Source organism: Myotis nattereri (genome assembly GCF_964212035.1).
Source record: "Myotis nattereri genome assembly, chromosome: 11".
In the NCBI taxonomy this organism is placed as follows: domain Eukaryota; kingdom Metazoa; phylum Chordata; class Mammalia; order Chiroptera; family Vespertilionidae; genus Myotis; species Myotis nattereri.
In genome coordinates, this window is record NC_138086.1 from 30,755,118 (window position 1) to 30,774,225 (window position 19,108).

Below are 19,108 nucleotides of genomic sequence, written 5' to 3' on the forward strand. Positions count from 1 at the left end.
CTCCCTTCCTCTCTCTGAAATCAATAAAAACATACTTAAAACAAAAAAAGACTCAAGATGTCAATACTATCTAAAGCAATCTATAGATTCATGCAATCCCTATCAAAATCCCAGTGTGTTTGCAGAAATAGGAAAATCCATCCTAAAATTCATATGGAATTTCAAGGGATCCCAAACAGCCAAAACAATCTTGAGAAAGAACAAAGTTAGAGGTCTCATATTTCCTGATGTCAAAACTTAGCTTTTATTATAGTAATCAAATCAGTGTGGTACTGGCATAAAGTCAGACATATAGACCAATGGAGTAGAGAGCCCAGAAATAAATTCTCACATATATGGTAAAATGTCTTGACAAGCACATTTATCAAAATTTCCATTCAATGAGAAAGGACTTTCAACAAGTGGTACTGGGAAAACTGGATACGAAATGCAAAAGCTGGACCTTACCTTACATCACAAATACAAATTAACTCAAAATGGATCAAAGACCTAAACATAAGAACTAAAACTATAAAACTCCTAGAAGAAAACATAGGGAAAAGCTTTATGACACTGAATTTGGAAATGTTTTCTTGGATGACACCAAAGGCATAGGCAACAAGAGGAAAAACAGATGTTAGATTCATTAAAAACAAAAACAAAAAAACTTTTGAGTATCAAAGGACACTATCAACAGAGTGAAGTGGGAACCCACAGAATGGAATAAAATATTTGCAAATTATCTATCTGATTAGGACTGATATTCAGGACATATATTCAGAATATATACAGAACTCCTACAACTCAACAACACAAACAACCCAATTAAAAAAATGCGCAAAGATTTGAATAGTCGTTTCTCCACAGAAAAAAATACAAATGGCCAATAACCACAGGAAGAGATGCTCAACATCATTAGTTATCAGGGAAATGCAAATCAAAACCACAAGATATAGCTTCACCCTGTATACATACAATAGAATATTATTCAATATTAAATAGAAAATTTTTTTTGCATATAATAAACATGAATGAACCTGGAAGACATTATGGTAAGTGACATAAGCTAGTCACAAAGGAACAAATATTTTATAATTCCACTTTATATGAGGTTCCTAGTGTAGTCAAATTCATAGAGACAGAAAGGATATAATGGTGGGTCTCAGTGGGTAATCAGGAGACCTGGTTTTTCACTAAAGGGCCTTCAAATATCAGTACCCATAGGTCTTTTCCCTGAGTCAATTTTCCTCTGGAAGAATACTGTCATCTCCAACCAGGCTCCTCTCTTCATAATATATCAAATGGTAGTAAGTTCAATGTTTTAACTAATTTATATGTTTACTAGTGACCCGGTGCACGGATTCATGCACATGGAAAGGAAATTAATTAGAAGGTGGCCGGTGGGGTGGGACTGGGTGAGATGGGTTGGACACGCCCTGGAGCCAACCTCCCAAGGTCTCTCCCTGGCTGGACGCACATGGGGTGGTGCGTGGCGCAAAGGGTGTCTGCGGAATGAGCAGGGTCCCTCCGGCAGGTGGGGTCCCTTGGCCTGGCCTGCAGGGATCGGGCGGAAACCAGCTCTGACATCCTCCGAGGGGTCCCGGAGTGTAAGAGGGCACTCTGCAAAATTGCTGTCGTACAGGGTTTGGAATGCAAACACAAGTGTGCAGTAAACTAGATTTGGGGTTGACAGTGCCCCAGAAATAACATAACCCACAGCCAAAGGTGGAATTGGATGGGCCCGCGAGGGCTCAGGCTCCCTCCTCTCTGGTTTCGGGGTGTGTCACCCGAGAACCACCGCAGCCAAGTCACTGCAGCTTGGCAGCTCCTGCATTGAGCGTCTGCCCCGTGGTGGGCAGTGCAAGTCATAGCTACTGGTTAGATGAACATTTAAGCATATTAGCCTTTTATATATACAAGCAGTCATTGAGTTACACGTATGTCGTTTCGTGGTTATGTCACCATCTCCCATTTGCAGTATTTATAAAAAAAAAAAGTTCCATCATTTTGACATATGTACATATGTGCTTTATGTTTTTTATTATTTATTTACCACAAGTAAAGGTCAGGAATTGTTATCTTTCTCTTAAATTTTTTTTTACTGTTTCACTTCATTACTGCTGTGTATGTGCTCCATGTGAGTGATGTAGGTGCTTATATAGGTGGGTTCCGACTTATGGCAAAAATCACGTTACGTTGCCCCATAGGAACGGATCTCCGACGTAACCCAAGGACCTACTGTGTATGTCTCCCAAGACAGAGAAAGGGTGGACAGAAAAAAACTGCTGGTTAAAGTTGTCTAATTCTGATTAACAATGAATTACTATTTTCCCCAGGACTATATGCCTTATTATGACTCCTTTCTTGTCCTCCTCAGACATACAAGTAAAAGAGATAGCATTCACAGGTATGAATTCTACTCCTAGCACTAATATTACCTGGCAGTGTGCTCTGGGATAAGACATATGAAAAGAACAGTATATTAGCAGTTATTTCCAAACTCCCAAATTTATTTTAGAAATGCAAACTTTCTCATTAAATACTGGAGATTTAACTTGCTCTTTAAAAAGTAATTAGATTAGATTACTAAATTAAAAATCTAGTTTAGGAGTCCGTCGATCCATGCCTAAAAATCTCTGGCACTTGCAGGCAAATGGTAACCTGATCATTTGTCATTTAGGGTTATATCCCTGTACGGCTAGTAATTACTGTGGAGCCAGCTTTTACAGGGACAGGCAGAATAGTGTAGTGGTAAGCAGAACAGGCTGTGGAGCCTGACTGCCTAGATTCCATAACAGCTTGCTGGCTGTGGAATCGGAGTGACTTACCTAAGGAAACTAATGCCAAGAAAGCTTATCTGTGATTAGAATAGTAACTACTACCTCACTGGATTAAGAAGAATGACTAACTCAATAAATTTACAATGATACTCAAGGCTTGATACAAAAGCCTCAAGGCACTATTAAACAGTAAAGCTAAGTAATTTTGAGCTATTTAATATTTAAACATTATAAATTTTACCTATAAGAAAGCAAAAACCAATTTGGGGGAGATCTGTTCTGGAAAAAAGATATTTTACAAAATTCTCCCCATTTTTAAACATGGCAACTAGTTTGCTGACCTCCAGAATCATCTTCTTTCTTTTTTTAAACTTTTTTTTTTTAACAGAATAAAATTTTGGAGTTCATATACAACTTTTTATTAATTTTGACATTCTCCAAATTACAAAATACTACATATTTATTGTAACAAGTGAAACAAGATTAAGAAGCTAAGACAAAACTAATTCTCTTTTCCCATTATTTCTAATCCAACCACCTAAGATAACCAATATTATCAGTACAAATGCTTTTTATACATGCACTATTTTTCTTTTCAAAATTACTACAAATATAATACTCAAAAGCTTACCTCCAGATATATTGATGGTGGATTATGCTCCCCACCAAATTTGTCCAATAGCGCCTCTATATGTTCCTGCGTCAACTTAATCATTTGTTTGATATTCCACACCTATAAAACATTTTTAAAACAATTTAAATAAAAATAATTTAGGAAAGGAATTAGAAATACTTCAAGATTTCTATCAAAATATTGCAGTAACTGCCTGTACCCTTGAAATTTAGAGTTTAGAAAACTTAAAGATTATTTAGTATAGTGGTCTTTCCCTTTTATTAAACACTAGAGGCCCAGTGCACATCATTTGTGCACGAGTGGGGTCCCTAGGACTGGCAGGCGATCAGAGCCTATCAGGGCTATCTCGCCCAGTCCCAATTGGGGCCGGACCAGTCAGGGCCTGCTGGCTGCTGGCTGGGGCCTGGGGGAGAGATTGGGGGTGGGGAAGAATGGAGAGGGAGCGCAGAAGGTTTGCCGGCCAGGGGAAGGAACCAGGGGAGGTTGGCTGTGGGAGCACACTGACCACCAGGAGGCAGCTCCTGAGTTGATCATCTTCCCCCTGGTGGACAGTGTGTGTAATAGCAACTGGTTGATGGGTCATTCTGGTCGTAACAGTTGCTTATGCTTTTATATATATAGACTAGAGACCTGGTGCACAAAATTCATGCACCAGAGGGTGGAGGGATGTCCCTCAGCCTGACCTGCACCCTCAGGGGATGTCCAATTGCTGTGGGGATCGGGCCTAAACTGGCAGTGATGGGACATCCCTCCTACAGTCTGGGACGCTGCATACACCAGTGACTATACTTTTCATACAGGTGAAAGGCTTCTTGCTGTTGTATGAGTAGCTACATGTTTTTGCCCTGATTATAAAAAATAGTATATAACATGATGCTTCTGAGGCAGTAGTACCATTTTCCTCATCTTATGAGTGGAAAAACTGAAGCAGAGAGAAGTTAAGTAATTCGCTTTGTTACACAGTTATAAGTGTCAGAATCAGGGCTGACCACAAAATGTGCAAGCCAGAGTCCATGCATGTCATCGCTGCATCATCCTGTTTTTTCAGTGTTAGAGTAGCCTTGCCAGGTTTTAATTTTTAAATCTAAGAGACTGTTCCCAATATATAGGGTAGGATCCCTAGGCCTGGCTGGCGATCAAGGCCGATATGTGGGGCGACAGGTGAGGAGGGTGATTGGGGGGCCCCCTCTGACACCCACCTTGGCTGGCGACCTGGCACCGCCCCCCACCGCCAGTTGCCTCTCTCTGTGGGGCAACCGGCATGCGGGGCAATCAGGGGGACCCCCACTGGCACCTGCCTTGGCTGGCAGCCTGGCGCCACCTGCTGGCCTGCCTCATCCCTGATCACCACCACCGGTTGCCTCCCTCTTGGGGGGCAGTACACGTCATAGTGACCGGTCATTCCGCTGGTTGTTCTGCAGTTTGGTCGATTTGCATATTAGGGTTTTATTATATAGGATTTGACAAGTTTTTTCTATACTAGTAATCCTATATAATAAAGTGGGAATATGCAAATTGACCATCACTCCGCCACAAAGATGGCGCCGCACACAGCAGAGTCGGGGGTTTCTGTAACACAAGATGCCTGCGCCCACAGCGGAGGCCAAGTTCCCGTCACGAGCCTTAACAAGCAATCAGCAGGGACCTGAGGCTGCAGCCCCCAAGCCCCCGCCCCTATGGGGCTTGACAGGGAACCTCAAGGTGCACTCCCGCCCTGGTCTGGGCTAGGGGACCTCAGGCCACACCCCCCGCCCTGGCACCGGGCCAGGGGACCTGAGGCTGCGCCTCCCTGCCCGGCGGGGCTTGACAAGGGTGGTACCAGCCGGGTTTGGATCTAGCCCAATGGGAGGTGGGGGCGGTCGGGTCTGGGTCTCGCACGACTTTGAGGCGCACATGGGTGGGTGGGGACTTGACTCTGAGTCCCATGGTGCGCCCCAGACTCTGACAGGAGGAAGATTTTCATATACATTTTACTAATTTTCTTTCATCTCTGACACTTCTATCATAGAGAAAGGGCAAATAGCAATATTAAAATATTTCTTCTAATTAATCACGTTTTAATGTGCACGAATTTCATGCACCAGGTCACTAGTACAAGATATTCTCAACTATAAAAAAATCAAATACGTGAGTATTAAGAATAAACAAAAATCTCTTTTCAATTTTCCCACATTCCTGGCCCCCTGCTAAAAAGGTAAGTATTGTTTATAGTGTTTTTTTAAGATATTTTTATTGATATCAGAGAGAAAAGGAGAGGGAGAGAGAGGTAGAAACATCAATGATGAGAGATAACCACTGATCGGCTGCCTCCTGCATGCCCCACATTGGGGATCGAGCCCACAACCTGGGTATGTGCCCTGACCAGGAATCAAACTGTGACCTCCTGGTTCAGAGGTCGATGCTCAACCACTGAGCCATGCCGATTGGGCTTACTATTGATTTTTAGAGACAGTGAAGGGGGGGAGAGGGGGAAAGGGAGGGGGAGGGGGGGAGGAAGAGGGAGGGAGAGAGGGAGAGAGGGAGAGAGGGAGAGAGGGAGAGAGGGAGAGAGAAAGAGAGGGAGAGAGAGAGAGAGAGAGAGAGAGAGAGAAAGAGAGAGAGAGAGAGACAAACATTGATCTGTTGTCTCCTGCATGTGCCCCGACTGGGGCCAGGGATTGAACCTGCAACCGGGGTACATGCTCTTGACTTAGAATCAAATCCATGACCCTTTGGTGCACTGGCCTATGCTCTAACCACTAAGCAAATTGATGTGTTTCATATTGATGTTTCTCTCTCTTCCTACTCCCTTTCTCCCTTCTTCTCTCTAAAAATCAATGGAAAGAAATATTCTCGGGTGAGGATTAACAACAACAAAACAAACAGGAAAGTGGTATTAATGAAATCAATAAGCAGACTTTCAAGTTAAACTTAGAAATTAATCTAAAATGGAATAAGAGGACCAAGATTTTTTTTCTGGCTAATTAAGAGCAGATTAAACCCTAAAGTTACTGGGATTATGGGGGAGAAAACCATAAACAAACAAAAACCAGCACCACAAATAAACTATTTTAAATGGTCCATAAAATCATCCACTACATTTACTTAATTTTAAGCAGATCTATATTGGTCACATACGTATAACTGAATGGAATAGGACTGTCTATGGAGTTGGAACAAAATTGAATTAAAATATAGATGTCTATCATGTGAAACCCTACAGCAAGCATATCAAACTCGTGGGTCCGCGAGCTGCATGAGGCCCACAACAAATATTTTTGCAGCCCAGCCAATATAACGTTTTAATAAAAATTTCGTAACTTAATTTTTACAATATCCTATTATATATAACTAGAGGCCCGGTGCACAAAAATTTGTGCACAGGGGGGGGGGGGTGTCCCTCATCCCGACCTGTGCCCTCTCGCAGTCTGGGACCCCTCGGGAGATAACGACCTGCTGGCTTAGGCCTGCTCCCGGGTGGCAGAGGGCAGGCCCAATCCCTACGTGCAACCCATGGTCGGGCTCAGAGCAGGGCCGATTGGGGAGTTGGGGCACCGCCACCTTTCATGCACAGAGCAGGGAGATCGGGAGGTTGTGATGCCACCCTCAGTCACGCTCAGGGTAGGGCCGATTGGGGGGTTGGGGCACCGCCCGTTACACTCAAGGCAGGGTCGATGGGGAGGTTGCGGTGCCACCCCCTGTCACGCACAGAGCAGGGCCAATCAGGGGGTTGGGGCGCTGCCTCCTGTCACTCACAGAGCAGGGCCCATCAGGGGGGTTGGGGCTCCGTACCCTGTCACGCACAGAGCAGGGACGATCAGGGGGTTGGGGTGCTGCCCCCTGTCACGCACAGAGCAGGGCCCATCAGGGGGGTTGGGGCTCCATACCCTGTCACACACAGAGCAGGGCCCATCAGGGGGTTGAGGAGCTCCCCACTGTCACTCACAGAGTAGGGCCGATAGGGGAGTTGGGGCACCGCCCCCTGTCAAACACAGAGCATGGTGGATCAGGGGGTTGGAGCGCTGCCTCCTGTCACTCACAGAGCAGGGCCCATCAGGGGGGTTGGGGCTCCGTACCCTGTCACGCACAGAGCAGGGACGATCAGGGGGTTGGGGTGCTGCCCCCTGTCACGCACAGAGCAGGGCCCATCAGGGGGGTTGGGGCTCCATACCCTGTCACGCACAGAGCAGGGCCCATCAGGGGGGTTGGGGCTCCGTACCCTGTCATGCACAGAGCAGGGCCGATCAGGGGGTTGGGGTGCTGCCCCCTGTCACGCACAGAGCAGGGCCCATCAGGGGGTTGAGGAGCTCCCCACTGTCACTCACAGAGTAGGGCCGATAGGGGAGTTGGGGCACCGCCCCCTGTCAAACACAGAGCATGGTGGATCAGGGGGTTGGAGTGCCGCCCTCTATCACCCACAGAGCAGGGCCGATCAGGGAGTTGGCGCACCGCCACTGTCACACTCAGGGCAGGGCCGATGGGGAGGTTATGGCTCTACTCCATCACACACAGAGCAGGGCCAGTGGGGGGTGGGGGGGAGGAGTTGGGGCGCCGCCCTCTATCACCCACAGAGCAAGGCCGATCAGGGGGTTGGGGCACCGCCACTCTCACACTCAGGGCAGGGCTGATGGGGAGGTTATGGCTCTACCCCGTCACACACAGAGCAGGGCCGGTGTGGGGGGAGGTTGGGGCGCGGCACCCTGTCACACACAGAGCAGGGCCGATCAGGGGGTTGGGGAACTCCCCCCTATCAGGCACAGAGCAGGGCTGATCAGGGGGTTGGGGCGCCACACCATCACACACAGAGCCGCAGGGCGATCAGGGGGTTTGGGCACTGCCCCCTGTCACGCTGATCCCGGTGCCGGGAGGCATATTACCCTTTTACTATATAGGTAGAGGCCTGGTGCACGGGTGGGGGCCGGATGGTTTGCCCTGAAGGGTGTCCTGGATCAGGGTCGGGGTCCCCACTGGGGTCCCTGGCCAGCCTGGGTGAGGGGATGATGGCTGTTTGCAGCTCGTCACACACCCTTCAGGGTGGGGGTCCCCACTGGGGTGCCTGGCCAGTCTGGGTGAGGGGCTGAGGGCTCTTTTCAGGCTGGCGGGTGACTGAAGCTCCCAACTTGTCCTTTTTTTCTTTTTTTTTTTATTCTGGGCCAGCTTTAGCTCTGACTCCAGCTCTGATGCCTCTGCTGCTGAAAGCAGGTATCTGGTTAGTTTGGGTTCTATAATCGAAACACTGTATCTACTCCAGCTCTGAGATCCCAGCGGGCTGAAAGCAGGTTTCTGGGGTTTTGTTTAGCTTCTATATTTGTTACAATGTTTCAAACTGCAAGCTCAGAGGCCAGCAAGGCAGGCGGGGAACGTTGGAGTCCTCCATCACTGAAGCAAACAAGCCTCATGTTAGTTTCAAGTGCCTGGCTGCCGGCCGCCATCTTGGCTGGCAGTTAATTTGCATATCGCCCTGATTAGCCAATGGGAAGGGTAGCGGATGTACACTAATTACCATGTTTCTCTTTTATTAGATAGGATTATTAATAACGAACTACAACGTTCGCTAATGACTGATTACTATAATCGTGTTGCATTCATTTCCCTTACGTGCCTTAAGCGCAGGTGCACCATTTCTCTCCACTAATACTAGCAGTGAATATTTTAGCAGCTGATTGCCATGTCATTAGTCTTGGACTGACTTGTTTGGTGTGTGCAACAGGAAATATTTCGCTTTCGGAAAACAAGAAAAATAGGTTCATTTGCATTATACTTATTAATTTGTGCAGTTATTCAATGTCTGGTAAATTAATGTTTAAGAAAAAATATTAATTTTATTAAAACGTTCTATTAATTTATGTTAACGACTACTCATTTATTTCAGCCCTTTGTATTCAGTATGTGTTTATTGAAATAAACCTACATTTCTATGAAAATTGAAGCTTTTGTTTTTTGCAGCCCACATAAACTTAAACCTTGTTTATTTTGCCCATGTTAGCCTTTGAGTTTGACATGCTTGCCCTACAGATTTCAATAGCACATATCTTTACTTGTCTTAACAATATATCATGTTTCCTGACTTTTGGTAAAACCCCTAGAATTTTCTTGCATTGTAAACTCCTATCCCAAGTTATTCTCAGTTTTCTAAAACTCTGGGCACCACATCCCACAACACTAAAATCAAAGATTTGTGCAGAAACACTCTCACAAGTAACTAACTGGGGGATAATGGCCTCTTAGGACTGTAAGCTCCTTGAAGTTGATCACATTGATCACAGTTTTATTCCTAGCACCTAGGTACACTAAAATCAGGTAGTTTATGGGTGCTGGCTGCGTGAACATATTAAAAACTCTATATTTTGGGAAAGCTCAGAGCAGAATGATTGAATCACATTCAAGAGAGTACAACTGAGGTTAGAGAAGTAACAGGGTACAGATGAGATCAGAGAAACAGAAGCCACCCTCAGTCAAGATATTTTCATTCTTTCTCAACTAGGGTTCCATGAGAAAATGAAGTCCAATTGCTCTAAGGCAGCGGTTCTCAACCTTTGGGTTGCAACCCCTTTGGGGGTCAAACGACCCTTTCACAGGGGTCACCTAAGACCATCCTGCTTATCAGATATTTACATTACCATTCATAACAGTAGCAACATTACAGTTATGAAGTAGCAACGAAAATTTTATGGTTGGGTCACAACATGAGGAACTGTATTTAAAGGGCTAGAAGGTTGAGAACCACTGCTCTAAGGCATCCAGTATAAGTAATGAATTACCTTCTCTCCAATGTACCTAGAATGATATTACTAAGACTCTCAAGAGAGAGAGTTAAACCGTATGTTCACTAGTTTTAGGTTCTTTTTTATAAACCCTGAAATAACGAATAATATTTTATGAAAAGCATTTCATGGTGTATGAATGCTTTAAAAGTACAATGTTACCCATACACATATCACCTGGCTATTTCATTTGCTTTATTTTTCCCTTCCAAAATAACATACTGTCAATTTTCAAAGTCTTCCAATTTCTCTATCAATATAACATATCTCCGGCATCCAATTCTATTTTCCCTGTCCCAGGTACTCTAATAACAAGTGATAGGGATACTATAGCATAATTATTGTAACAATCTTATATATACTGCTTATTTTATACCAGGCACTGTTTACACACTGTATATATTAAACTTTTTCAACTCCTTCCAACAACCTAATGAGGTGGGAACTATTATTATCCTTATTTTACAGATGAGGAAACAGAAGTTAAACAAAAAAACAAACTTGGCCCAGGTCAGAGAGCTAATAAGTGGTAGAACTACTCATAGATGCTGCATAGTTTATGTGTCTCTGAGAAGTGGAAGAAATATTTCATCATCAGGAATTCTAACCAGACGCTTTATACACTCTGTAACATAAGGCAGGTGAGAACGTTGAGACAGTAGTTAGAACTTAAGTAAAAGTAGATCACTGTATATTAAATTCCTTCAGTCAACAAATATTTAATGAGTGGCGTTATGTGCCAGGGTTCTAGGCAATGAAGATATAGTGCAATTAAACCAGTTCCTGAACTCATGGAGCATACATTCTAGTTGTGGAAAGAAAACCACTTTTTAAAAACAGTACATAATATGTCATACGGTGATAAAAAGTTATAAAGAAAAATAGAGCTGGAAAGCAGGAGGGAGGTAGGTTATTAGCCAACATCATACTGAATGGGCAAAAACTAAAACCATTTCCCCTAAAAACAGGAACAAGACAGATATCCACTTTCACCACTCCTGTTCGACATAGTACTGGAAGTGCTAGCTATAGCAATCAGACAAGAAGAAATAAAAGGCATCAAAATTGGAAAAGAAGTAAAACTGTCATTATTCACAGATGACATGATATTGTACATAGAAAAGCCCAAATCCACCAAAAAACTACTAGACTTAACAAATGAATTTGGCAATATAGCAGGATATAAAATTAACATCCAGAAATCTATGGTTTTTTAATATACCAATAGTGAACTCACAGAAAGAGAAATTTAAAAAATCAATCCCATTTACCATTACAACAACAAAAAAAAGATATCTAGGAATAAACTTAACTAAGGAGGTAAAAGACCTGTGCTTGGAAAACTATAGGATGTTGAAAAAAGAGATAAGGAAGACATAAACAAATGGAAGAATATACTGTGTTCATGGACTGGTAAAATCAACATCATTAAAATGTTTATACTACCCAAAGCAATCTACAGATTCAATGTAATCCCCATTAAGATACCAATGGAATATTTCACAGACCTAGAACAAACTCTCCAAAAATTCATCTGGAATAAAAAAAGACCCCGAATAGCTGCAGCAATCCTGAGAAAGAAGAACAAAGTTGGAGGGATCACAATATCAGATATCAAGCTATATTACAAAGCCACTATTCTCAGAACTGCCTGGTACTGACACAAAAAAAGACATATACCAGTAGACTAATGGAATCGAACAGAGAACCCAGAAATCGACCCAAGCCATTATGCTCAATTAGTATTTGACAAAGGAGGCAAGAGCATACAATGGAGTCAAGATAGTGTCTTCAATAAATGGTGTTGGGAAAATTGGACAGATACATGCAAAAAAAGGAAACTAGACCACCAACTTACACCATACACAAAAATAAACTCAAATGGGTAAAGGACATAAACGTAAGACGGGAAACCATAAAAATCTTTGAAAAATCCATAGGCAGCAAAATATCAGACATATGTCATAGCAATATCATTACCAACACAACTTAGGGCAATGGAAACTAAGGAGAAAATAAACAGATGGGACTACATCAAAATAAAAAGCTTCAGCACAGCAAAAGAAACGATCAACAAAACAACAAGAAAACCGACTGAATGGGAGAACATATTTGCCAATGCTATCTCAGATAAGGATTTAATCTCCAAAATTTACAGAGAATTCATACAACATAACAAAAGGAAGATAATCCAATAAAAAAATGGGCAAAGAACCTAAATAGGCACTTTTCGAAAGAGGACATACAAAAGGCCAAGAGACATATGAAAACATGCTCAAAGTCACTAATCACCGGAAAGATGCAAATCAAAACGACAATGAGGTACCATCTCACATCTGTCAGAATGGCTATTTCACTGCTGGTGGGAATGCAGACTGGTGCAGCCACTGTGGAAAGCAGTACGGAGCTTCCTCAAAAAAAATTAAAAATGAAACTCCCATTTGACCCACTTCTAGGAATATATCCCAAGAAATCAGAAACAACAATCAGAAAGGACATATGCACCCCTATGTTCATAGCAGCACAATTTACAATAGCTAAGATTTGGAAAAAGCCTAAGTGCCAATCAGTAGTTGAGTGGATTAGAAAACTGTGGTACATCTACACAATGGAATATTATGCTGCTGTTGTTTAAAAGAAGGAACTCTTACCATTTGCAACAGCATGAATGGACCTGGAGGGCATTATGCTAAGTGAAATAAGCCATTCGGAGAAAGATAAATATCACATGATCTCACTCATTTGTGGGATATAATGAACAACATAAACTGATGAACCAAAACAGAAAGAGAAGAAAAAAACGTATTTTAGACTATAAGAGAAGTAATCCTGTTATTTGCAGATTTTTAATATTTCCTACAACTTTTGTGATATTATACTATATTAGTATAGTTTTGGTAATATTATATTTAAAATTGTTTTTTCTTGAAATATTAATGTTTATTGTATGTAACATTACTAGAGGCCCAGTGCATGAAATTTGTGCATTCAGAGGGGGGGCCCTCAGCCCGCCCTAAGCCCTCTCACAGTCTAGAAGCCCTCTGGGAATGTCCGACTGACGGCTTAGGCCCGCTCCCTGTAGGACATCATTAACACTGCCGCAGAGGCGGGAGAGGCTCCCGCCACCCCACTGCACTCACTAGCTGTGAGCCTGGCTCAGGGGTTCTGGCTGAGCAGTGTTCCCCCTGTGGGAGCATCTGCCCCATGGTGGTCAGTGAGCATCATAGCAACAGGTCGTTCTGCCATTTGGTTGATTTGCATATTAGCTTTTTACTATACAGGATACTTAAAATCATTTTTCTTGAAATATTAATGTTTATTGCATGTAACATTATTATATTTAAAATCATTTTTCTTGAAATATTCATGATTACTGCATATAAGTGGCTAATTATTTTGTATCTACAATCTGGTAATAGATTTATTTTGTATATCATAAAAAAATAAAATCAAGAGTTGAAACAAAAAGCCACTGAATAGTACACTTTAAATGGATGAACTATATGATATGTGAACTATATCTCAACATTTTTTTTAAAGAAAGTGACCCAACCACTTAGAATTTTTAAATGGTTGTTATATTGAAAACGAACCATAGTAGAAGTAAAAGTTGATGCCAAGAAACCAGACAGGAAATAACTGCCAAATGAAAGATGGTGCCTTTTACCACAGATCTGGCAGAGATGGTAAGATATGTCAGATGCTGGATATGTTATAAAGCTGCTGATGAAATAAAAATTTTAAGTGAACATTAGCACTGAAATTGTTTAACTGACTATATTTTGGTGGTACATAAAACAACTGGAAATTTTACAATCAAGAGTATCTGATATTTGCCCTGGCCAGTGTGGCTCATTTAGTTGGAGCATATTCCCATACAACACAAGGTGATGGGTCCCGGTCAGGGCACATACCCAGATGGCAGGTTCCACCCCCAGTCTATGCACATTGATGTCTATGTCTCTCCCCCCACCCCTAAAAAACACAATTAAAAAAAAGTATCTAGAAACCAAGATGGTGGCATAGGTTAACGTCGGAGATTGCTGCCTCGAACAACCACTTCAAAAAACAACTAAAAGACAGAATGGACATCATACAGAACCACAGGAAGGCTGGCTGAGTGGAAATTCTACAACTAGGAGGAAAGAGAATATCATACCCAGACTCAGAGGAGGCGCAGTGCTGAAGTGAAATACTAAGGAGCGGAGTGCACGCGGAGCAGGCTGGAGGTGGAGGGCGCGGTTGTTGTTTTCAATCGGGAGGGAGTTTCAGACTCTGAGCTCCAGATCCGGACGAGTCTCTAGGGACCCAGACTCAAACGGGAGAAGCGGGACTGTCTGGCTTCCGTCGGAACTCAAAGGCAGCTTTCTCTCCGAGGTTTGCAGCGGTTTCTGGGACTCTGTGAGGCAGAGCCCCTAGGGACGAAACTGAGAGCAGCCATAACTGCTCGCTCCTGCCTGCCCTGTAGATCCCCGGGGACCCGCCCTGCCCAAGCCCTGTGCAGAGCCATTTGCCGGATAGCCTCAGGCAAACGCTAGATTAGCACCGCCCTAGAGATCCAGCAAAGAAACTCTCTCACTTCAGACACAGCGGACTCTCATAGCCAGTTAGCCTGGAGGTCAAATCACCCCCCGGTATTGCCTACAACAATCAAGGCTTAACTACAACAAGACTGCGCACAAAGACCACTAGGGGGTGCACCAAGAAAGCATAAAAAATGCGGAGACAAAGAAACAGGACAAAACTGTCAATGGAGGATATTGAGTTCAGAACCACACTTTTAAGGTCTCTTAAGAACTGTTTAGAAGCCGCCGATAAATGTACTGAGATCCTCAAGAATTCTAATGAGACCCTCGATGTTATGATAAAGAACCAACTAGAAATTAAGCATACACGGACTGAAATAACGAATACTATACAGACTCCCAACAGCAGACCAGAGGAGCGCAAGAATCAAGTCAAAGATTTCAAATGCGAAGAAGCAATAAACACCCAACTGGAAAAGCAAAATGAAAAAAGAATCCGAAAATACGAAGATAGTGTAAGGAGCCTCTGGGACAGTTTCAAGCGTACCAACATCAGAATTATAGGGGTGCCAGAAGATGAGAGAGAGCAAGATATTGAAAACCTATTTGAAGAAATAATGACAGAAAACTTCCCCTACCTGGTGAAAGAAATAGACTTCCAGGTCCAGGAAGCGCAGAGAACCCCAAACAAAAGGAATCCAAAGAGGACCATACCAAGACACATCATCATTAAAATGCCAAGAGCAAAAGACAAAGAGAGAATCTTAAAAGCAGCAAGAGAAAGAAACTCAGTTACCTACAAGGGAATACCCATACGACTGTCAGCTGATTTCTCAACAGAAACTTTGCAGGCCAGAAGGGAATGGCAAGAAATATTCAAAGTGATGAATACCAAGAACCTACAACCAAGATTACTTTATCCAGCAACGCTATCATTCAGAACTGAAGGTCAGATAAAGAGCTTCACAGATAAGAAAAAGCTAAAGGAGTTCATCACCACCAAACCAGGATTATATGAAATGCTGAAAGGTATCCTTTAAGAAGAGGAAGAAGAAGAAAAAGGTAAAGATACAAATTATGAACAACAAACATGCATCTATCAACAAGTGAATCTAAGAATCAAGTGAATAAATAATCTGGTGATCATAATAGAAGCAGGGACATAGAAAGGGAATGGACTGACTATTCTTGGGGGGGAAAGGGGTGTGGGGGATGCGGGAAGAGACTGGACAAAAATCGTGCACCTATGGATGAGGACAATGGGTGGGGAGTGAGGGCGGAGGGTGGGGCAGGAACTGGGAGGAGGGGAGTTATGGGGGGGAAAAAAGAGGAACAAATGTAATAATCTGAACAATAAAGATTTTTTAAAAAAAGTATCTGATATTCAGTGAAAAATGATGAAATGGAAACCATGAAAATTACTAAGATCATCAAGGAAGCGAAAATAGATGAGACAGATCATGGGGTGAATTCCTACGCCATCATAGCTCTTTTCTCAAGGGACAAATGCAAGAATTTAGTGAGATATAAAGCATTTACCAGATTGCTTAAGGCATAATTAACACACAATGAGTCCTGGCCAGGTGTGTCTCAGTTGGTTGGAGTGTTATGCCATACACCAAAAGGTTGTGGGTTCAATTTCCGGTCAGGGCACATACCTAGGTTTTGGGTTTGATCACCATTCGGGGCTTGTATGTGAGGCAACCGATTAATGTTTCTTTCTCACTTCAATCTCTCTCTCTCTCTCTCTCTCTCTCTCTCTCTCCCCCTTCCTCTCATATCATTGAAAACATACCCCTCAGGCCACATACTACATGGGTTGTCGGTTCAATCCCATAAGGTTATGTGCAGGGAGCAACTGATGTTTCTCTCTCACATCAATGTTTCTATCTCTCCACCTTCCTCTCTCTCTAAAAAAAAAATCAATGAAGACATATTCTCAGGTGAGAATTTAAAAAAAAACAAAAACCAATACAATCAGTTACTGATATTATCATTAAATGTTTAAAGGCCTATGGCAAAAGTTCCTTCAATGGGCAGTTTCCAGAGGTGTATCAGCCAGGATAGGCTACTTTATGCTCCGTCAAGAATCCCCCATTGCCGAAACCGGTTTGGCTCAGTGGATAGAGCGTCGGCCTGCGGACTGAAGGGTCCCAGGTTCGATTCCGGTCAAGGGCATGTGCCTGGGTTGCGGGCACATCCCCGGTGGGGGATGTGCAGGAGACGGCTGATCCATGTTTCTCTCTCATCGATGTTTCTGACTCTCTATCTCTCTCCCTTCCTCTCTGTAGAAAATCAATAAAAATATATTAAAAAAAAAAAAAAAAAAAAAAAAAAAAAAAAAAAAAGAATCCCCCATTTCTGTGGCTTAAAACATAAAAGGTTTATGTTTCATTCATGCTATATGCCCATTTCAGGGAGACAGGAAAGCCCTGTTTATTGCAGTCACTCAGGCCTCAGGTTGACAGAGCAGCCACCATTTTGAATAATGCCAATCACTAGTCTGGACAGAAGAAAGAAAAAAAAAAAAACAACTCTGGAGGGCCTGACACTAGCAATTAGACATAGGACATAAGGTGACACAGATCATTTTTGGTCATAACACATTGAATAGAATTAGTCACATAGCCTTCTGTGTGATCAGAATAAGAAAACAGGATATGGCTAAAAAATACAAATGACTACCATGTAAGGTTATCTCAAAATCCATAAATACAAGAAAAGTACATATAGAAAGACAGCTGAGACTTTGCCTTAGACACAATGATTACTAGATGCAATGGAAGAAATGAAAAAAATGTATGACCTCTACCAAATATCGCCCACATTTTAATGACCTTTCAATAGGTAGCCCCTCTGCCAGAACATTCTTTTTTTCCATTGCTCAAAGCATCCTACAACCCAGCCAAATAGGAAACTGGGGTTTTTCCCCTAAAGACTTTAATGTGAATAAACACTCTAAGTCTCAAACACATTAATTACTATTTACTTGTGCTGATTAATAAAGAAAATAAATGAGACAATAATTAAGAAAGTTGGGAGGTTATATATACTTTTAACTCTAAAACTTGGCTAGGAAACTGAAGGACTTGAAATGCAACCCAATGATAAAAGAAGAGAGGAGAAATTAGGATATAGAACAGTTATCTATAATTAGAAAATTATAAATTGGGTGTTCCTAACCCACAAAAATTCTGTAACACCTGATTTCTGATAACAGACACTGCCACATAACGAAAGGAAGAACACATTATAGAAGAGGGGCCAATCACGTATAGCAGATCCTAGAATAATCTCATTTGGTTCAAAGTTGTTTCTTACAATGGTGATGAGAAAAAAGTTAAGTGAGGACTTACTAAACTTCACCTTTCTTTGCTTGTTTCTAAATATTTGCTTCCTTTTTAAAATTTGAGATAAGCTTTCCCTCATGGTGAGGAGCAGGGCTCCAGATTCATTTGGTTCCACTTATATGACTTTAGTCACATATACATAGCTAAGAAATATATAGTCACACATATATAGTTAAAAAAAGCTACATTTCAGGAAAATTTTTGGTAAAGAACCTATTGTTGAAAGTATTACAGATGCCCCCTTTTGTCCCCCAATTGACTACCTCCTCCCTAATTCCCGCCTTCACCACACTATCCTCTGTGGCCATGGGTTATGCATATCTACACTAATAAAAGACAAAGATGCTAATTGACTATAACTTTGCTACGCCAAAGCCATGCCCACGAGCCAATCAGAGCGACTATATGCAAATTAACCCAAGATGGCGGCCAGCAGCCACGAAGCTGGAGCAAGCAGGAGGCTTGGTTGCCCCAGCGATGGAGGAAGCCAACAAAGTGTCAATTATAGAAGCTAAATAAATCCCAGACACCTGCTTCTAGCCAGCCTCCACTGGGAGCTTGGGTGGCTGGGGGCCATGGCCAGCCTGCAAACAGCCATCAGCCCCTCACCCAGGATGGCCACACCCTCACTGGGTGAGGGTCCGTGCTGGGTGGCTTGGCTAGCCTGCAAACAGCCATCAGCCCCTCACCCGGGCTGGCCAGGCACCCCAGCAGGGATCCCCACCCTGAAGGGGATGTGGCCAGCCTGCAAACAGCCATCAGACCCTCACCCAGGCTGGCCAGACACCCCAGGTGGGGCCCCCACGCTGAAGGGGCTGTGGCCAACCTGCAAACAACCATCAGCTCCTCACCCGGGCTGGCCAGGCACCCCAGTGGGGACCCCAACCATGAAGGGGCTGTGGCCAGCCTTCAAACAGCCATCAGCCCCTCACCCAGGATGGCCACACCCTCATGGGGTAAGGGTCCCCGCTGGGGGGCTTGGCCAGCTTGCAAACAGCCATCAGCCCCTCACCCAGGCTGGCCAGGAACCCCAGCAGGGACCCGCACCCTGAAGGGGCTGTGGCCAGCCTTCAAACAGCCATCATCCACTCACCCA

General features: G+C 43.2%; 1 protein-coding gene across 2 annotated transcripts in view; it reads right to left on the minus strand.

Moving 5' to 3' along the window:
• BRAF (B-Raf proto-oncogene, serine/threonine kinase) overlaps positions 1-19,108 on the minus strand; it is a 147,280-nt gene that overhangs the window by 97,185 nt on the left and 30,987 nt on the right. For both annotated transcript variants that reach the window (XM_081102483.1, XM_081102482.1), the window contains exon 2: positions 3,391-3,492. In XM_081102483.1, coding sequence (XP_080958609.1) covers positions 3,391-3,492 — 102 coding nt within the window. The remainder of the gene's footprint in view (positions 1-3,390; positions 3,493-19,108) is intronic.